Here is a 22,637-nt window from a genome sequence, read left to right as displayed (position 1 = left end):
CGGGGCAGAGACGAGCAGCTGCAATAAAAACATTCTGCACCAAAATATGCACATTATAACAGCTCTGCAGTGATAAAATCTGTGCCTGAGCGTGAAACCTCTACGGGGATTCATAGAGCACAGAGGAGAAAGTCACATAGAAAAGTTTCAAGCTGTTAAAGTTATCTTTAACATTTGATCAAAGTTCCAGTTACAGATTCTGCTCTTGTCTTTAAAACTTTTAACACAAGAGCAAATGGAGCAGTGGCCGTGTAATAAACACATGTTTACAGGAAAATAAAAACCTCTAATTAGTCTTTGCTTGGATGCAGATCTGACTCACTGAAGAGACTGAAAACATGTCAAACGTGGAGAAGCTCCTGAGCTCCTCCAGTCATTTACCACAATATATTCTACACTCTGTCTGAAGCAATGACACAGAGCATGGAGTGAGTGATCTTTTCTATGTGGGAAGACCATCATTATTCTGCTCTCCTTCACCTCTCACAAAGACCATCATTCTTCTTCTACGCTAACTCTTAAACAACTCCAAAACAGCGCTCTAAGCGTGTTTTATGAGCAGTCAGGGATTTAACGTGTCACCAGACACTTGACATGTCTGTTTATTACTTCAGATGTGTAAGTATGGGCTTCTGGAGGTGTGTGCAGCTTGAATTATTAATGTAGCACAGACTTACAGACATGAATTATGTATAAGACGTTTGTCTGAACCGAGCCCTGGGGGAAACCGGAGGAGGATGGATCTATGTCACGGCCAGTCAGAAATGAAGAAGCTCCTACGTTTTGAGTGTATTGATCAGAGTGTAGTCGCTACAGCGTCTTTACCACACTTCAGATCCTCTGAATGGCCGGGGCCAGGGCTGTGAAAACACTGGGATATACTCTAACAACTCTGCAAAAGAAATGGTTCACAATGCCTGCATTGTGATGAAATGTCTAGTTTCTATAAATTCTTCATTGCGATAACAAAAAACAGCAAAAATTACAGTAGAACACAGTTTATAAGACACACAAAAAGAGGTCGATCTGCAGAAACGGTTCATGAAATTTCATCCCTGCTGAATATGTCACAGTCAACTGTAAGAGGTATTAATTGAGAGTGGAAATGTTTAGGAACAACAGCAACTTTGCCACAAGCAGAAAACCACCTAAAACCACAGAGTGGGGTCAACGACTGCTAAGGTAACCTGACACGCTAGATGAATGTGTTTCACACATCCATCTGGGAAAGCTTCAATAGGGAACGTTTGAGAAAAGGCAGAGGCTTTGAAAAAAACTTGTATGTATGATTGGGTGAACATTCTGTCTGTCACATCTCTACGGGCCAATCAGAGCAACAAAACACATGACGTAGCCACTCGCGCGCAGCTACTGATGAATAACACGAAACATGGCAACTACAGACATGTCAGTACTCGACTTTTGTCGTTTTTGAAAAGAAAACAACTCACTGCTGTTCTTTGTTCTTCTTTTAACGAAGAAATGTCATCAAGTTCTTATAAAACTGGCGCTTTAGCAGCATCCGCGCTAATCTCTTCCTCCATAACTGCACCAGGGCTTGCTGCTGCTTGTTTACGTGACGACTCTGCTGCGCCTGAAAGTACTGCCCCTCGTCGCTGATTGGTCCTGTCACTTTCTAACCAGGCCCAAACGGTTCAGATGGGAGCTTTGCAAGATGGATTCGCCAGTGAAAAACAAGGAAATGAGCGTATCCATCTGCTTTGCAAGGTTACTGCTAAGGTGCATGGTGCATAAAAGTCGCCATTGCTCTGAGTTCTGATCTTCCACTTGCATTAATGTCAGCGCAAAAACTGTGCAGCAACTTCATGGAATGGGTTTCCAAGGCTGAGCAGCTGCCTCACATCACCAAGAGTGATGGGAGGATGTCACCTACCTGCCTGCCTTGTGCTAACTCTGACGTTTGTTGAAGTCTGGTGGAGGGATAATGGTATGGGGCTGTTTTTCCAGGGTTTGGGCGAGGCTGGGCTGGACTAGGTGAAGGGGAATCTTAATGCTTCAGGATACCAAGACATTGTAGACAATGCTATGCTTCCAACTTTGTGGCAACAGTTTGGGGAAGGCCCTTTTCTATTCCAGCATGGCTGTTCCCTTAGTGCAAAAAGCAAGGAGTATAAAGACATGGTTTGATGAGTTTGGTGTGGAAGAACTTGACTGGCCTGCACAGAGCCTGGATTTCAACCCCATCGTGCACCTTTGGAATGAAATGGAATGGAGACTGAGAGCCAGAGCTTCTCATCCAACATCAGTGCTTGACTTCATAAATGCTATATATAATGAATGGGCACAAATTCCAACAATAACCCTCCAAAGAAGAGTGGTGGCTGTTATTGCTGCTAAAGGGAGACCAACTTCATAACAAGTACGTTTTCCGCCATTCAAATACCCATAGACATCTCAGAAAATCCTCATTACTACACTTTGGATGCATGACGCGGGAACTACATTCGTAAAAGAGGAAAAAGGCAAAGGGGCAAGAATGTGAACATATTTCTTTACAAGGATGAAGTAACTACATATCCCACAATCCAATGCGTCTCCTTTTATTTATCATTAAGGATCGTTACAGAAGCTTTCAAACTATACATGGAGCTTTTTTCTAGATGTATCTATATTTATTCATTTAACCTTTATTTAGTCATCAACAGTCGTCAGTCGTTGTTCACGGGTGCGGTAGGCATTACCATGGTTACCAGAGACCACACCAATCTGAGTAGACAGCACCAGCCCTGAAATTGGCTATGTTAGAAAAGGTTAAGTGGCGCATCAGGTCATAACTGAAATTGGAGTCTCTTTATTGAGCACCAATCCTTTCATTAGGGCACAAGTCATTTTAAATCTAGACAAAATAGAAGACGCACTAATGTCAGTTAAGTCCACTGCAGGCATTGCTTAAAATGACAGGAATGTTGTGGCTGTTGTATCTAAAGAGGTAAAGAGAACAAATTCTCCCTCTCAAAAGCTGTGGAATAAGTGTAAAAACTCAAGCAACGTAAACGTTGCATTACACTACTGTGTATCAGAAAACCTTGGCTGGCCTGTAGTTTAAAATATCATGCTGAGTCATGCAAACATTTGTGTGAGGAAACTAGTTTCTGTTTTCTTGAGTTTGTCTAGAGAGAGACAGTTACACAAACACAGACACACAGACACATGCCGACAGCGAAGCTCACTGCAGTCGTCACTGTCGGAGCTGTTCATCTCCACCGACGTGTCCACGCTGCTGGTCAGAGACAGAGACCCGCCCCCGCCAGGCCGCCCGTGGGCTAACAGGGGTGACAAGAGGTTAGCCCCGCCCATCCCCGTGGCCACAGAGCCAGGGCTGAGGGCCAGAGGGGAGGTAGCAGGGTTGGGGGAAGTGGGGCCAGGGGAGGTGGGGGACAGACGGGGGAAGTAGGCGGAAATCTGTCGGATAGGTCTGATGGGGCCGGGGCAAACGTCTATGGCCATGTGTTCCTGGATGGAGATGCTGAGCTTCTTTCCTCTCTGCACCGTCATAGAGTCTGAGAGAAGAAACACACAGGAGTTTAGAATTTCAAATTAAACTACAATCCAAGGTCAACATAGAGCAGATTACAACTAAAACATGACTGATACAAGAAAATGTAAGAAGCACAACCTAAAAATATTCAAAGACAATCTTATATAGCGGAAAGATAAAAAAAGGAAAGTTACGAGAGGGTGCTGAAATATAAACAAAAACTAAACATGCAGAGGTTTTATAGCAGCTAAATTATTTATACACAATTTCAGATACAGAAATCATAAAATTAAAATAAGTCCACACCGGACCAAAAGACAGTTTCAGAAACACAGACTTACCATCATAATTTCAACTTTTTATTCTTATGATTGTGAGTTTTTTTCTCATAATTATAATGTTTTATCGCATAATTTAAACTTTTTATCTCATAATTTAAACTTTTTATCTCATAATTAGGACTTCCTATCTCATAATTTAAACTTTTTATCTCATAATCAGGACTTTTTATCTCATAATTTCAACTTTTTATCTCATAATTAGGACTTTTTATCTCATAATTAGGACTTTTTATCTCATAATTTCTAATTTTTATCTCATAATTAGGACTTTTTATCTCATAATTTCAACTTTTTATCTCATAATTAGGACTTTTTATCTCATAATTTCAACTTTTTATCTTATAATTAGGACTTTTATCTCATATTTTCAACTATTTATCTCATATTTATGACTTTTAATCTCATCATTCCAACTTTTTATCTCATAATTTCAACTTTTATCTCATAATTATGACTTTTTATGCCATAATTTAAAATTTTATTTCATAATTATTACTTTAATGTCATTGTAATGACTTTATTATCCGTAATTATGACTTCTGATGTAATAATCATGACTTTTTATCTCGTACTTTTGGCTTTGGATGTTTTTTATTGCTTAACTTTAAATTTTTTTTTCTTTTTTGAGTGGCAGAAATGGGCTCTTATAGAAATATCCTCAGCCCTTACTGTTTTCTTTTTGTTTAACTCAGAGTATTTCGTAAAAGTAACAGACTTATGAATAAGTCTGGGAGGAAGGTCTTTCTTTATGATGATAAACTTTTTTGCCCAAGTCAATACAAGATTTATGTGTTTATGAAGTATTATTCATGCACCAAGGAGGCAGCTCACTGTAGTTTCACATGGAAGAGTGGGAATAATGCATTTGTGGAATATATTTAGCAAAAAAAAAAAAGAAAAAAAATAAGTCTAAATTTATGGTTTTTATATTGCTGGAGCTCTGCAGCACAAAGATACATGAGACACAAACAATATTTGGCAGCAGGTACATTTAGAGGAAGTTCAGCTCTGAATATGAATCTTAATGACAGCAATATAAGCCTGGCCCTTTAACATCAAGGCTTAAGTGGCAGAAACATCACAGCTCAGCCTCTCCTGTGGTCATAAAACTGCCTCTCACCTCTCTGCGGCAACAGTTGGGAGTCATTACCATTCAGCAATGACTCGACCATCCGGTTCCTGATGTTAATGGGAGCACACAGCCATGCTTATTTTCATTTTTTCTGACACCTGGTCTGACACAATTTATCCCCGGCAGCAGCCTGCACGGCGTGGCAGCAGGTGTTTAATGAGGAGTGTGTGTTTGTGAGTGTCTGAAACATGAAAAAGGGAAATAAATTGAATGTGAGAGAAAAAAAAAAAGATTGAGGATGTGTTTGCGGGGATTGTGTTTGAGTTAGAGACCAGGCACTTTGACTGACAGGAACTCTAAAGATGTGTAGGTATAAAAGAAAAGATATAGGAGGCATATACCGGAGCAGAATCACCCAAGGGGGCAAAAACAATGCCCTAGTGAGTTTTCCATATCCCTGCATAGACACACGGCTTGTTTAGGATGAATTTCAGCAGCTTTGGTGCCCTCCTGACAGAACATTTCATCATCAATGAGCCTCACAGAGGAAACTCTTCCCACTTGACTCCTCCTGCACGGACAAGACGAGTTTGACAACCAGGCATAAATCAGCACATACTGCTCCCAGTTATCTTTTCTCCATTGTACTAATAATAAATCCTCTTCTTATTTGGATATTGATAAATTAGTAATATTAATAATAATAATGAAACATGCATGGTGTAGGCCTCTGAGGGACACATTAACAAGCAGAGGGACAACAAACCCATAGGGAGTTTGACTTCACTTCCTTTTTAGAAAGTCATCTGCTATGTTACATTATACAATACCTTAAATTATTTATTCTCTTCATAAATTTTTCTTTTCAGTGCCAAAATGAGGACCTTGAAGTAATCTATTACAATTATGTGTCATTACAGAAGTGTCTTAGCATCAGAGTTAGCCTTAGTAATAGCTAGAACTGGGTGATATGGCCTAAAATTTAAATCACAAGGTTTATGGTACCAGAATAACTAGAAAAGCATTCAGAGAGCGCAGACCTCTGCCATCAGCCCTATCTCCCAATAGTGAAGAATCCTTTAAAAACATTCCTGGATTCAGACGGTGAGCCTGATGACTCCCAAAATCTAATTCGCCTATTACTCTCTCCCCGGTAGGCCGGAGACACATTGAGGCAAAGCATTGGCTTTGCTACATGTGGACTGTCATGGCAGAAGCACCCATGGTCTCACTGAATGACTGGAAGGCATGGCAGAGGGTGAATATTCCTCTATTCCTCCCAGCATTGTGAGTATACTTGCTACAATTTGCTGTCGTTCTCTCTGTTACGCTCCAACTCGTCTCCTCAACCGGGTGTGTCTTTCAAACTCTATAAACTCCAAAACTTTGAATAAGTTACTCATGTCCGCCATCTCCTGGTGTAAAATGGTAACAGCGCAGACCTCCGCCATTAGCCCTATCTCCCAATAGTCCAGAATCCTTTAAAAAATTACTGGATCCAGACGGTAATCCTGATCACTCCCAAAATCTAACCAGTTCTTCCTTATGCCATTTCTAACATTTCCTGAAAATTTCATCAAAATCCGTCCACGACTTTTTGAGTTATGTTGCTAACAAACAAATGAACAAACAAATGAACAAACCCACCTGATCACATAACCTCCTTGGTGAAGGTAATAACACTGTCAATACTGAGATATGGTCACATGGAAAAAAAAATGCAGGAAAAGGCAGAACTCCAAAATCAAGTTTCTGCTGTACAGGCAGAATCCTTTTGTCCCTGCTGAGGGACAGACCTCTTTAAGATCTCAGCTTAAAATACATTTTAATAAATCAAAATAACAGAGCCCTACAAAATACTTCAATAAAAAATATGTCTGTCCTTTCCAACCTCTGCAGAGATCCGTTTCCAGACTATAGGAAGCACAGTAGGTTGACATCATTAGAATATCTTACAACAATGCTGCTCAACACACGTGAGTCCCTCTGTGGTGACCTCATTCATATTCGTCAGTGTGCAGAATTATACTGAGTTGAATAAAACTGGGAAACATATTAAAAAAGCTCCAGATTTCACTCATCCTCAGGAGACAGATAAGAGGATAAGAAATGTAAGACGCTGCATTAGAGTGATAAGAAACCTGACAGCCAAGAGTCTACAGCTTTCTCTTCAGCAGTGAATGAATGAGATGCAACATCTCCCCAAAGACAGAGGAACCTGATTGTTGTTCTCTCTATAACTCAAGTGATCCATCTGTTATTTAGTTTTGAAAGTCCTCTTTCATCTGACCATCTACTTACCCAGCAACTTAAACTGTACGACTAGAAGAGACGGAGTGACTTCACATGCAACCTTTTAAAATATGAGGAGGGGTGTGCAGCAAGAAAATTTGGAAATGACTGCAACAACTTTTTTTCAACAAGAGTTAATCTTTTATACTTTAACTAATTTTAGTTTTGGCTTTTAAAATTTGTCAAAATAGTGAGGAAATGCCAAACTGACACTGCCAAAAGTGAAGCCTTCAACATGCTCTTTTAAAAAAAACTAATTAACACTCAAAACCTCTGAATACAAAACAGAAAAACAGCCACCAGCAAGGCAAAAGCTAAGCTGGTATCCCAGGCTAATTCACACTTTTAAATTAAGACTGAAACTCCTCCGTTCTGTGTCATTGTCTTAGATGTGTTATCAAAGCAGTAAAGAACAATTTGTCTATGTTTCTGCAACTAATAAAAGCAAATAAATGTCCAAATTCAAATTCATGTAGCCTCTCATTAACTTGATAGATTAGCATTTGGTGCAGCACGGTCTAGATAGTCGTTTATTGTCATTGCATTGTAAAAACATAACAAAATTAGGTTTGGCAGTCTCCTCTGTAGCAGCAAGCAGTGGTTAGAAATCCATCCTGCTGGTGAAGGAGAGGGCATCCAGGAGAAAGATGCTCAGTACGACAGGTTTGTGTGGGCCGCTCTTAGCTTAGCCTGCAGTCTGGCTTGTTTGTCCGCTTTCGCCTTTTTGCACAACTCTGTTTCCTCCCCACTGGCTGTAGGTGTCGTGCTACTCCATGTCCTCCTCCTGTCAGTCTCCAAGCGCCCCGATAATCTCCATCAGGAAAGATGTAAACTCCGTGGGCACGCTGTCAATTCTGGTGTAAGTTTAGGGCTTTGTTTTGTTGCTAGTGATGGAGCGCCAGCCTGCTGCTTTCGTACAGTAGCATTCAGTAGTCTCTTGTTGATCAGGCAGTGTTCCATTGCAGTTACTGGCAGTTACCTTTTTTTTACTCCAACCATGATACATATGTGTACTGATTTTCATGCACATGGCTCTGACCCAGTCCCCTATCTCATGTTTGAGGCCCCTGTGGACTTTAATGATTCCACCAAATGCAAAACTTTCCACTGGGGGACAATTTTCTGTAACGTTTGGTGAGTTTTTGAGCACGTTAAAGCCCCGAAATTAGCAACTCTTCTGCCAGAAAAATTAGGCATACAGATACAACAGGGTCCTCATGCACCCTAGGTCGGTGCTGTGGTCCTAATAACTACAAATCCAAATCTGACTAGAACTGCACATAGTGGACAACAGCCTTTATGTGTGGGGTTTGCATGTTCTTCTCATGCATGTATGGGCTCCCTCCTCCTACAGTCTGACAGTCAGACATGCTTGCTAATTTATTTGGTGACTCCTAAATTACTCGTGAGTGTGAGTAGTTTTTGTCTCCGACTGTGTCTCAAATCAGGGGATGAATACTTTGGAGGGTGGACGTGAAGTCTAATTACATCAGAGCATGTGTCAAAGGCCATAACCAATCCCCAGACCACGAAGGTTCCTTCTGGTGTATCCTTCATGACTCAACACAACACAAATTTCATTGCACATCAATTTAAACAAAATGGCAGACATTTAAGTAAACCAAAGTTTCACTTTTGTCTGAATTAGCAGGGTTCAATTAATCACTAAGCCAGCGCATGAATCTAAGAGAAAATCCTCCATAGATGAGAGATCATCTCAGTTTAGATCAGCCTGAGCTGTGTAAAGAGGTCATGTCAACATGGTTCTTCATAGGTTGGGTTCTCCCAAGAATGCTATCTCTGAAATGGGACACAGCTCTTATGCTGGCTTCTGTGTAATGGATTGGGGCCCTCTACCCTGCCTCTCGCCAAATGACAGCTAAGATTGGCTCCAGCTCACTGGAATGGGATAAGCAGTATAGAAAATGAACAGATTACTGGCAATCTGTCAGACAGCGAAGAACCCAAACAAACAAAACATAAGCTCACAAATTCCTCTGGCTTATAGCTTTAGGAAAGCATCAAATCAAAAGGAAAAATAATGTTCACTCATTATATAGTTTGGTACAAAGTAAAGTTGAAGCATACCAAGAATGACACATTTGTACAGTAATAATGCTTGGTTTCATTCCAACACTTGATTTTGAGTTGGTCTGGAATCAGGGTTTTAAGGCTGCTCTTAATGGTCACGTTAAGGGGATAAAACTGAGAGAGGAATCCACAAGCTCCAAGTCTTAAACAGCTGGCTCCAATTATAAAATAGGTTTCCCCACATCCCACTTTAAGACCCACAGCCATCCTCGTGTTTGCTGGTAGGAGACAGGGATCATGACGAGAGATGACAGATCAAATGTTTAAGGAACGTAAGAAGTTAAAACCAGTGGGAGAAACTCAGAGTGGGTGGATGTACTTCACAGAGTGATTCAATGAAGAAGAAATCCTTAGTGTGTAAATGCATGTTTAAAAAGCTCTGCAGGGCGCCCGTAACGAGGCTGAAGCAGAGCCTTATATCTAAAATAAAAAGTGTGAACAGTGTGAGGGGGTTGATCAAACTGTATTTGCACGACTTCTATGTACCAGAGTGTTACTTAATTCACACCATTGAAGCAAAAAATTTAACCAAACTACACCAGCATGTAAATCTACAAGTGTTCAATGATTCATGCAACAGTTTTTCTGTTTATGTGTTATCAGTGATGCTATTAAGAGAAATGGGCTGCAGTTAGCTTTCCTCAGAGGTGTTTTATATCAGCCATATAAGCAGAGAAAAAGAGCTGATTCATGTTTTTTATACTTATGGTGCTCGAAGATAAAGTTAATTAAAAGAAGTCTTAGGTCTTAAAAGTGTGTCCCATGAAGTTGGCTTTAAGGTGCTGATAAAGTGCTCTGATAGTTATGTTTTAACCCTTAAGAGTTCCTTTAATATGCTCACACATTTTTCCCTAAGGACAAAAATATATGCTGTCCAAAAACTGCTGTAAAAATAATATATACAATTTTTTTTTTCCACTTTAAATGAGTCAGTCTTTTAAAACATCTTCAACCTGAAATATACATTTTAAATATTAATTATATGTTGGGGATTTTAACCTTTTAAGGGTGCATATTTTTACATAACTCCAGTTTTTTTATTTGAGAGTATTCTCCCATTATTTTAATCAGGGACAATGACTGGCAGAAACATTGATTTTCATGCATCATTATTTTTTCTACATTGTCAGATTAAAACAAAAAACTCAAGTCCAAATGAAAAAAACTTCACAAAAACTTACGTAAAAATGTTATCTATTGATATTTTTTCCACTTCAAACAAGTCGATCTTTTAAAACAACTTTAGCCTGAACGATAAGTAACAGATATTAATTATATTTTTCAGATTTTAACCCTTTAAAGGCCAGTATGTTTACACAACTCAACTGTTTTTAATAGAATAAAATCACAAAAGCTCAAATAAATATGTGCACACAACATCAATAGCAACACACACTTAGTAAGGCACCCTTGCAGAAGCAGTAAAGAGTGGGACATTTTGCAGCATGCTTTGAATGGGAAAAGTAGCGCCATCTGATGGACAAATATAAAGATTAAAAACTGAAAGCTAGTAGTCCAAAATCAATCCTAAACATTATAGAATGCATTACTTTATGTTAAGACAAATGTGGGACCAAAAATGCCATTTTTAATGGTTTTCAATGGGACATTTTTGTCCTTAGCAACAAATGTGTCAGTTTTTGTGTAGCTCAGCCATTTTAGGCAAATTCAAGGAACTGAAACCACAAAAAATAAATAAATAAATAAAAAATAAAAAAAATAGAAATGATTATCATTTGGCTATATTCATTGAAAACGGGCAATTTCGCTAGCAAATAAAAAAAACAGATGGCCCAAAATGCCCCTAGGATCTCTAAAGGGTTAATCAGATATGAAGCCATATATGCTAGATAGTTCAGATATCTGGGTGTCTGGTTGGGCTGACTAACGGACTCCCCTAACTGGCTACTGTTTTGAGTCAAAAGCCCTGACTGAGTCCTATCAAAGAAATATTAAGTAATCAAATGAAAAACACCTTTGTAACCTTTATTTATGAGTTAATATCTACAAACCCATGAACATGACTTAGTCTTTTCATATTGTTTAATGATTTGTGACGTGTGCATGTGTTTTAGTGGGTGTCTTGGTTGGCTGGTGCTTCACTGCAGCCATGTTTAATTCACGGGGCGGCAGCACTTATCAGCTGAAACATTCTCCCACTTGAAAGTGAAATCTGGTGCATGTCCAGTGAACGATATCTGGTCACTGTGGGATTACGGGTGAGACTCAGCAGTGGAGAGTGTATTTCAGAGAAAAGCACAGTTGAATATGCTAATGAAGACACATGAAATGCTTCCCCCTCACATTCCTGCCTCCCTCCCTCACCCTCTCTCTTATTTAAGGTTGTATCCCACCTGCCAGTCACTCCTGCAGGTCTTTAATTCTCATACTGTTGCCTGTCTAACCCCCCCCCAACACACACACCTCTCTTTTTCATTTCCTCTGCTTCGCTTGTTTTGTCCTATCTGTTCAGAGAGATACCGATGTGTTAATGTGATTTTTCTGCATTAACAGACACTCAGCCTTTCATGGTAAACAGTCGACCCTGTGGTCAGTTTCTCTTTTAATCCTGATTGACAGGGAGGGTGAGAAAGGGAGAGGTAGGGCTGGGCAATACGGACCAAAAATAAATCTTGATGTTTTTAGATAAATGGTGGAGCCAGCTGAAAAATGTCAACATGTATAGAAAGTAATCAGACCCCCTTCACTTCTGTCCACTTTCTTATGTTGCAGCCTGATGCCGCAAATATATATATATATATATATATATATATATATATATATATATTTATATGTGTGTATTTTTTTTTAAATCTACACACAGTACCCCATAATGACAAAGTGAAAACAGAATTTTGGAAATTTTTACAGGACTCTTTGATAGCTGGTCGCCTGGCCAAACTGAGCATTCAGGGGAAGAAGGGTCTTGGTTGGTGACCAGAAATCTGATGGTCACTCTGACTGAGCTCCAGAGATCCTGTGTGAAGATGGGACAAAGTTCCAAAAGGACTGACATCACTGCAGTCCTCTACTGATCTGGGCTTTATGGCAGAGTGGCAAGATTGAAGCCTCTCCAAATCATATGAAAGTCAGCTTGGAGTTAGCAAAGAAGCACCCTGAAGGACTGTCAAGATACAAGATACACTGGTCTGATAAAACCAAGATTGAACTGTTTGGCGGGTGGCACGGCGGCGCAGTGGTTAACGCTGTTACCTCACAGCAAGAACGTTGCTGGTTTGCTTCCCAGTCAGGGCCAGGGTCTTTCTGTGCAGAGTTTGCATGTTCTCCCCGTGCATGCGGGGGTTCTCTCCGGGTACTCCGGCTTCTTCCCACCACCAAAAACATGCTCATTAGGTTAATTGGTGACTCTAAATTGGCCGTAGGTGTGAATGTGAGCATACCTGGTTGTCCGTCTCTATATGTCAGCCCTGTGATTAGCTGGCAACCAGTCCAGGGTGTACCCCGCCCAATAACAGCTGGGATAGGCTCCAGCCTTCCCCCGACCCGGAACGGAACAAGGGCTATAGAAAATGGATGGATGAATGAACTGTTTGGCCTCAATTCTCAATGTTATGTCTGGAGGAAACCGCTCATCATCTGTCCAATTCCATCCCAACATTGATGCATGGTGGTGGCAGCATCATGCTGTGGGGGTGTTTTTTAATGTCAATAGCAACACACACATCAATTTACAAGCAAGGTGTTTTTGGAAGCATGCTTTGAATGGAAAAAAGTAGTGCCAGTGGATGAATATAAAAATTAAAAACTGAAAGCTAGTAGTCCAAAATCAATCCTCAACATTAAAGAATGCATTAAGACAAATGTGGGATCAAAAATGCCATTTTCAATGGTTTTCAATGGGACATTTTTTGTCCTTAGGAACAAATGTGTCAGTTTTTGTGTAGCTCAGCCATTTTAGGCTAATTTAAAGAACTGAGAGCACAGTTCTAACAAAAATTAGAATGAATATCTTCAAGCAAATTGAGCTATTTTCATTCAAAACAGCCAAAACGGCTTCAAAATAAAACATGAATGGCCCAAGATGCCCCAAGAATCTCTTAAGGGCTTATAGATAATGTTATTATGCTTTCTGTGAGGAGGTTTTATAAAAAAAAAAAATACTGGCCCCGTTTCCATGAAACTTAGTGAAAGAATGCTGCTTCATTGGCTAGGAAAGAATGCTGAAAGGGCACCATGTCTGACTTTAAGGTAACTCTTCTCACCAATGAAAAGGTTCAGTAATGCTGAAGTCTCCCACTTTGAATCAAAGTTGTGTTTGCTTCAATTTGATTCAAACAAGGCAAAATCAATGATGACACACAAAAAAACATCCCTCCCCTCCTTGCGCTTGTTGTTAAACTGGGCATGTTTTGCTCTCTGTCAGCCATAGCTCACTTGCTAAAAGTCACAGCTGCTAGTGGTGGAATGGAAAATGAACACAGGGGAATAGCATCTTTGGTTTAAGATGCCCTTGTCCAATGGATTGATAACGCATAGTTGCAACCCCCCTTTAGAGGTGGATCCTAGAGAGCATAAAGCAGACCATCCAACTGTATTTCTATACACAAAGTCAGTGTATACAAAGCAGTCGCTCCATTAGCTATAACAGAGTATTAGGGAGCATTAAAGAAGATCAGATCAATCATGCTGCACTAGTATGCGGCCCTATTCTATCATTATGGAGTTAATAGAAATTAAATGGCATGAGACATCATTGATAGAAAATGTGTACAAATACAGTAAATATGTTGCACTAGCTGTGTGTGCAGTTCTGGACCTTCTCCCAGCATGCACTGAGGCAGAGACAAAAAGCCCTGTACAGATTGGTGGTATTCATTAGCAGATAGAGTTGTCCCCTTAGTATTTTACTTAACTATTTAACCCTAGAGTCGTAGAAGACCACCGATCTGCCCTGTTTAACACTTCCCTCGCTGCCTTTCTCAAAGGCTTATTAACCAAATTTTCTGCAGAAACGAGAGAAACAAACATAATTTAATTCACTGCTCCTGCCAACATTTTCTGAGTGTCTCTGGGATTTGACATCCTCCAGTCATTGAAACACCACATTATAATTCATACCCACCAACAGCTGCATGTAAATCAATACTGCCTCTGCACTGACACAGACCTGATGGTAGCGGCTGTTTTTGAAGGAGTTACATTGGCAGGGTAAAGTGAGAAGGTGTCAAAAGCGTTTCCTGGAGAGAGATGGGGAAGAAAGAAGCTTTCTGCAAAACTATGACTTTAACAATCAATAAACAATCTCACACCAAAACACTCATTAAAATGCTACTGTATGAGGAGAATGGAAAAGAATCAGGCCTGTTCTCTTCAGATTTCCTGTCATGTTTTCATAAGACTTCTCAGATTACATTTGTATCTAGTGGTGAAAGTTTTTAGAAAAGTATATTTGAACATGTGGAGTCATTTTGGAAAACTGTATATGAGATCCTGTGCCAACAAAACCCCTGTTTACCCACTGAATAATTTAATCAGATGTAATATTGTACAAAACCCCTGAGGGCTGAATTTAGAAATAATGTTCGGATGCACATTATGATCAAAGCAAGAGCAAATATCCAATGCCTGTCATCAGTTTGGACACATGGATCCACTTATTTATAGTCCATGCATCTAAATAAATCCGATATAAAATCAATGTTAACACTCAAACATGCCTACACACTGAAAACCTGCATGATCCATTCACACACTTGACTCCTATCACCCAGAGCAGTGGTTTTAAACCTTTTTCTTGCCCAAGGCACACCGAAGACTAAGCCAAAATTTCTAGGCACACCAAATCCGTATCTATACAAAATTAAAATATGTTAACAGTGAACAGTTAGTTCAGGTGAATAGCATTAGTTCAGGCAGGCCACGGAGTCAATCACTGCTATATAATTGAGATCAGCTGATTTCACAAAAGGCCTTATCAGCTGACGGCCAGCTGATTTGCTTTTAAGCACACTATTGGCTATTCATACTAATGCTGCCATATTTTAACTGCTCTAACCTGGCTATGCTTTGCTGCTCCCTCTGCGAAGCCACTTTTTACAACCTTCCTCCGACCCAGCTCCTCCTTCCTAGAACAGCCACATATGAGTAACAGCAACAAGTGCAAATTTACATCTGCTGATAAAGAAAAACTATTGCAAATCATGTGGTTCTTGACAAAGTTATTGTACAGTTGCAGTAATTACCAAGACTTGGCTCATTACACCATTTGAGAACCACTCACCTAGGGTGAGTCCGAGGTTCAACCCAGTGCTCAATGTCAGAATTACCAGAGGTGTCAAGTAACTAAGTACAAATACTTTGTTACCTTACTTAAGTAGAAATTTGGGGTATCTATACTTTATTGGAGTAATTCTTTTTCAGCCGACTTTTTACTTCTACTCCTTACATTTTCATTTATATATTCAGGACCAGTTGACTAAATTCTCTCTATCTTTTTTAATGTCTGTTTAAGACAGAAAAACAATTATATAAAAGTCTATTGCAGGGAAAACTTGCAGAGTCTACATTCATGGGAAAATGATTTTGCACTTGAAATTTAACATAACAAGGCTAAGGATGGGATTTGGCAAGAATTTATTGATATCAGTTCTTCTCATTGATTCAATTTTTTAGCGAATCCCTAACTGATTCCTTGAACAAATTCTTCTCTGGATCTTCAGTCTCTGAAGTTGAAATTGAATTGGGATTTAAAACTACTGCCCATATTCTTTACAAAATAAAACCTTTAAATAAATATAAAACTAGTCTCTGGATCCTACACCTCTGGATGTATGAAAATTAGTTGAAATCTTGTACAAAATAAACAGTTCTTGTGCAAAAAGATGCATGCTTTGCATGAAATCACTGTTAGACAAATGTTGCATGTCTAGCTGTTTGAGTCATTTTTTGAGAAATGAAGCCACTCTTTTGACCGCTTTAGCCTGACTGTCCGCCATGTTTTCTTCCTCAACTTTTCTGTTCTTGCTCTTGACTGCCTCTCACGAGACTGTGTTTTTAAAGGCACACAGAAGTAAGGCATTGATAAGGGAATAGCTAGAATTAAATGTTAATGATATAGATGGATTGAACGTATTCTCAACTCGAACCGGCTTTTGAATCCCATCTCTAAATAAGAAATGTTAACTCTTTATGTATATGTATAGAATCTAAGAGCTTTTGTCACTAAAGGTTTCAGTTCCAGAGCTTTCACTGCTCAAATGCAGCATAACAGACTGTAAACAGACAATAATGCTGTGGATTATTCACTGTAAGTGAATAATTTTTCTCATCTTTTTAACTGCTGGGTGACTAAAAATGTAACAATGCAATCTTTCTAAGAAGAAGGTCACATCAAAATTAGTAACATTGATTAGACTGATTAACATTTACAGAAGAAGCCCAGATGCAATTACCGTAAAATCCAGATTATAGGTTGCACCCGTATTCAAGCCTCTATTTATGGGCCTCCTCAAGGAGGAAAAAAAAACATTCTTACTGCATGACAATCCTCACTGCATTCAGCAAAGTCTGCAACTTACAGTTTGTGTGCAGCTCTTTTAGTACCATCTGCTGTTACCATCTTGAGTTTGCACCTCTGCTAGCTGTAATACGGTAGATGAGCTCTCAGCCTTCACTGATTGTTGTGAAGTTTCTCTGTTCACCGCCAATGATTACTTCTTGTAGGAGTAGCAACCTCCAAACACTCCAAAGGTCCGTATACATGTTAGTAAGTTACTTGTATCCCCATTGAAATAAATGCAGGATTATGGAGTAATGACAGAGAAAGGATATCAAAAAGTGGTGCTATGTTGTTATGTATCACAGCACGTTGTGAGCAGTGAAGCAGCTGCAAAATGAATGGAGGAAAAAAATTGACAGCGTCAGATCATGACAGTGCGTCTCAGCACTTTATCTGGTCACTGCCAACTTTCTAGATGAATAAATAGTAACTAGAAAAGCACTCAGAGAGCGCAGACCTCCGCCCTTAGCCCTATCTCCCAATAGCAAAGAATCCTTTAAAAAATCCCTGGATCCGTCCCCATGTGCCCCCCACTACTACATTTGTTGATTACTCCCTCCCCGGTGGGGTGGACACGCAGTGAGATAAAGCATTGGCTTCACTGCGGGTGAACTGTCAGGGTGGAAACATTGCCTGCTGGTGCGACCAGATGCACTGACACTCTCACCCATGGTCTCACTGGACGACTGGAAGTCATGGCAGAGGGTGAATATTCCTCTATTCCTCCCAGCATTGAGAGTATTCTCACTACAATTCGCTGTCTTTCTCTCTGTTACGCGCCGACTCGTCTCCTTGACTGGGTGTCCGTCTTTCAAACTCTATAAACTCCAAAACTTTGAATAGAAACACACCCAAAATGCTGCTGGGATTGAAGTTGCTCATGTCCGCCATCTACTGGTGTAAAGTGGTAACAGTGCAGACCTCCGCCATTAGCCCTATCTCCCAATAGTACAGAATCTTTCAAAAAAATTCCTGAATCCAGACGGTGGTCTGGATCACTCCCAAAATCTAATCAGTTCTTCCTTATGTCATTTCTGACATTTCCTGAAAATTTCATCAAAATCCATCAATGACTGTTTGAGTTATATTGCTAACAAACTAACAAACCCACCCGATCACATAACCTCCTTGGTGGAGGTAATAAATGTGTCTCATATACTGGGTTTTACGGTAATGCTTTGAAACCTAAAACTGATGTGAGGAAATTTTTGCTTTAGTGCCCCCTGTGGATAATATGGTCATTTTTAAGTCTTGATGACGATGAAAAATCTCATCCAACTGTCAAACATATCACTCTTTGACATGGAAAATGTAGAAAATGTCTGTTTTATATGAAACCAACCCAACAGGAGCTTTACAGGCAAGAAAAATAACTACATAGATGTTATAATTTTATTGTTGGTGGTGTTTTTTTTAATCCATGAACCTTATAAAAACATCATCATTAACTTCAGATAGTTTTGTCACCCGCTTAAAAAACACTCAGAAGCTTTAAGAAAGAGAAATATGCAACTTAAAAAAGCTGATCAAACCTTCAAATGAACACGTAAAAATGACTTTTTGGGTGTTTTTTGTTAATTTTATCAGACATGTAACTACACAATTCAGAATCAAACAGTGTAGAGGATTTGCTCCTAAATTCTGAATAGATAAAGGTAAAAATTGGGAAAAACAAAAGTAGAACTTGGAAATCTACTGCCACTGCAGGCACATACAGCTGGAAGATTTACAGAGACAAATAAGGCAGGATAAAAACAAACTATTCCTGAGAAGTGAATAAAAAATTGGGAGTCCAGTTAGAGCAAAAAAGAAAGCTGGAAACCACGTAGACAAGAGACAAAAATGTAGTTCTTACCTTTGATTGTGTGAGTGGAGTAGATTCCTACACAAACAAGTGGATGTCAGTGCACGAGGGGTCCGCACTAACAGGTGGTGAGAGAGGCGGCTGAGTGGTCGAGAGAGGATGGGGGGGAGGAGGGGAGAGAGAGAGAGAAGGCGAGAGAGAGAGGAAGATTTCCTTGTGATAGCGTTGGACTATTAACTCTTTCTCTTCCTCGTTGTTCTGTGAGATTTTCAGTGTTTAATATCCTCAGTGCAGAGCTTCACATTCATCTGAAATGTCAACAGCGATGAAGGTCTTCCTTTAATCACACTACAAATGTATTAGATTAACCCCCCCCCCCAATCCTTCCCTCTCTCTCCTGCAGATTGTAGGGGGAGAATAGAGCAACATAACATGCCAGCAGCAGCATCTGTCTTTCTTTTCTCTCTCTGTATAATTTGTGCTTAATGATGCCTAATGATATATATGTGCGTCCAACACACAGAGATAGGAACTCCTCCTTCCCAGGAAAAGGAGGAGATGATCAGGACCTCCTTTCCTCCTTGTTTCTTTTTTTCTGCCTCACCCTTCACCCCTTCCTCCACTCATTTGTCCCTATCTTCTTCTTCTTCTCTTCCCATGGTCAGACAGATCCCTGGGGTGAAGGAACCCCTCGTTAAAAAAAAAAAAACATCCATCCTCCCACCTCCTCTTCTTCTCCATCTCATCCACCCACACAGCCTCCTTACCCACCCATGCATGCTGAATGGTCCAGGAAACTCTGAGATGATTCCTTTCATTTTTCATCGATACCTCTCTGAGGTGTAACGTGATATAAAAACCCCCGCAGGCTGCTTCAGAGGGAAATAAAGAAGAAGTACCACTGCAGCTGCTGAGGCTGCAGGTTCTTGTGTTGTAAAGCCCAGATGGAACAATTTCTGCATGTTCCAGTTTGCACCAGCTTTCCATCAGTCTGACCAAAGCAACCCATGGAGGAAAGTATCTCACGATCTACCGCTCTGTGAAAGCAGGCTGTTTGTTTGGGATAAACAAGTTAATGGGATGTCGGTAAAAGGTGCGGATAAACAGGGCATTCAAAAAGAAATCTTCACTGTTTTCTATTTTTTTATATTGCAGCCTCATACTACAGTCATTTCAATTCATTTTTTCTCCTACTCAGTACCCCAAAATGACAAAGTGAAAACAGAATTTCACATTACTTAACGCATTGAAAATAAAAAACTGAAATATCACGCTGACATTTAACTTGAAATTGAGCTCAGGTTCCTCTAAATGCCCCCCCCCCAAAAAAAAGAAAAAAAAAAAGACTAAATAAATGATAAATCTTATACAGTTGTAAAGCCTGTTTATTACCCTATTTTATGGTTCCACATTTGTAAGGAGCATGCATTTGAGGGATGAGCAGCACAGCTGAGTATTTGGGTTGTACCTGTGAAAAGTTTGCCCAAATTTCTATGCCAATGCCAAAAACCTCATTCTGCCATTGAGCCTTGTTTGATATTGTTTGCTGGATTGGATAATTGAAGTCAAAAGAAAAAAGACATATTGGCAATTTAACAATTTAGTAATTTACCGGACAGGAGCCTTAGAAGCATGTGGAAGGACCAAGCACAACTACAAGAGCCTGGCACCTCCTCCTCATGCTGGTCACCACACTGCTGTGGGAAGGCATCCCATTCTTCAACCAGCATTTATGGTTGTGTTGGTCACTTTGGTATGAACAGCACGCCCAAGCTGATCCCACAAATGGTCAGTGGGGTTGAGATCAGGACTGCTGGCAGGACATTCCATCCTCAACGCTCCCAAATTCTGGGCTCATCTCTGAACATAACGTACCTTCACATGTTCAGGTTCCATTCCACGTGTTGCAGACACCAGCACAAACAGGCCTGATGGTGCCACAGTGGCGAAGGGCAGTAATGGCAGGCCTCCTTGCATCCGGAGACTGGGTGTGTGCGGTTGATCCCGTCTGGACAGAGAGCCATCGGACATATCGTCCTGCAAACCTGGACTACAAATCTGTAGAAGACAGCCTGGGATTCTTAAGTGCTGGCGGGGTGAGGAAAGGGTCTTCTTGGGTTGTCATTCTCTTGGGACAACCACTTCCTGGCCTGTCTGACATCCCCTGTTATATGGAACTTGGCCTTCAGGTTGGAGATGGTACTGGGACTCACTCCAAATAATGCCATAACTTGGTTTTGTGGAACACCATCCTGAGGTTGCCCTATCACACAGGCCCTATCCAGATCATTCAAACGCGGCATGCCAAACCTACTGACCGCTGTAGCAGGGCTCATACCCACAGGTGCTGCCAATCAGGCACCTGAAGCTCAAAACAAGAGTCAATAGCAACAGCAGAATAAGCTTTTCGGCACTGGCAGAGAAGATTTGGCCATTTTTCCATGGGTGCAACCCACATACTAAGCTCTGCTGCTCATCCCACAAACGCATGATCCTTAAAAATGAGGCACCATTTAAAAGGGAAATCAACAAATTTTACAATGGTTTAAGATTTATTGACAAGAGGCATTGTTACAACAAAGGCATAATCTGCCAAACACAATCCATTATGGACCAGAAACACATCTGGGGTATTTTAGGGGTTACTCTCTGTGACTATCTGACCCATAACCAAGGCCCATCTGTTAACTAATCAACCAACCAGCTGTTACCTCTAGTTACAACATGTCCTTGTACTCCTGAGTCAGAATAGTTGGGATCTAATGATCTTATGTTGGACAGTTTCCACTCAGCTGTACGTTCTCCTGAACTTTCAAACATGCTGGCAGTAAACAGACAGTGGCTAAGAGCTGAGATAAAGACGATGAAGAGGAGATTCACTCCACTCTTAGGGGAAAATAACTGCTGTGTAGGAATGTTTTGGAAGTTTTGTTTTCCCCTTTGTTTTTATCCATTTCCCATCAACATCCAAGATCCTATACGGATCAAAGACAGTCTTCCCTTGTTGTACCTGTCTGCTGAGGCTCTGCTGGTAAACAGAGAGAAAGAAATCCATGGTAACAACCCCGCTTAAATGCTTTTATTGTAGTCTGACATCTCTTTTTCTCTTCTCTCTAGATATAAGGATGCCCTGTGTCGGTCAAAATTAAACTTTTTCACAACAAAAGCAACCTTACCACATCACCATGTGTCATAGATTTAATAAACCCACCCTCCTCCCTAAACAGATTTTCTTGCCTCACTTTGGATGTGTCCCATTTCAGCAACAGCATCCTTTGAAGGATACATTTTAAGACCGATTACATCACAGCAGCATTATGAAGTCTGTCCCATTTCTAACGCATGTGTCCTACTTTTCCCTGGCTGAGGAAGAGAGAAAGACATGTTTTTTTTTTTTAACTGTGATTATAAAGACAGAAAAGTCCAGTGAATGGTGTCATCCTCCACATCTATCAGTGTGATCAGGATTTAACAGGGTTCATCACTGAGAAGTGGAACTGGGGTTAACAAAGGCAGAGGTGAGAGGAAAAGATTAAGGTTGTCCCATTTTAAAGCTTTCCTCTCCCTCTCTTTCAGCCAACAAAATACCCATCCAGTGTATTCTTCATGGTTCAATATTAGAGGTGTTGGGAAACTCTATTTGTGTCAGAAATAATTCTGAGTTTAAAATGTACTTTCTTTCATCCAAACTAAATTTCCACCAGCAGCTGCTGCTGGCGTTTTCCTCCATACACCAGTGCTGTGAGGGTTGTGTTGGTCCTGGCTGGTAACATAAGCGGCACTAGCTCTCAGGTTCAGCCATGTCTGACTGTGCCCACTGTACTAATGTACTGCCTTTGCTGTCTATGGAGCAAAACTCATTTTGAACTAATGTCAAATAATTTTCTGCTTCATAGAGCAGAGAAGACTGAAGATCCTCACATAAGCCCCCTTTTGAAACAAAGAAGGAATCAGGAGTCAGTTTGAATCAAAAATCCATTTTGAATGGAATCATGAGCCTAAAAATTATAATTTAATCA

General features: G+C 40.2%; 1 protein-coding gene across 1 annotated transcript in view; it reads right to left on the bottom strand.

The window, feature by feature from the left end:
- doc2a (double C2-like domains, alpha) overlaps positions 1 to 18,732 on the bottom strand; it is an 85,948-nt gene extending 67,216 nt beyond the window's left edge. Inside the window, exons 1-2 of the mRNA XM_041778339.1 lie at positions 18,670 to 18,732; positions 3,192 to 3,521 (exon numbers count right to left, since the gene is read on the bottom strand). Of these exons, the coding sequence (XP_041634273.1) occupies positions 3,192 to 3,516 (325 nt within the window). The 5' untranslated portion in view covers positions 3,517 to 3,521; positions 18,670 to 18,732. The remainder of the gene's footprint in view (positions 1 to 3,191; positions 3,522 to 18,669) is intronic.
- Positions 18,733 to 22,637: the final 3,905 nt, after the last annotated feature.

The sequence above is a fragment of the Cheilinus undulatus genome, linkage group 21 (assembly GCF_018320785.1).
Source record: "Cheilinus undulatus linkage group 21, ASM1832078v1, whole genome shotgun sequence".
NCBI lineage: Eukaryota > Metazoa > Chordata > Actinopteri > Labriformes > Labridae > Cheilinus > Cheilinus undulatus.
This window is presented reverse-complemented; position numbering and strand designations above follow the sequence as displayed.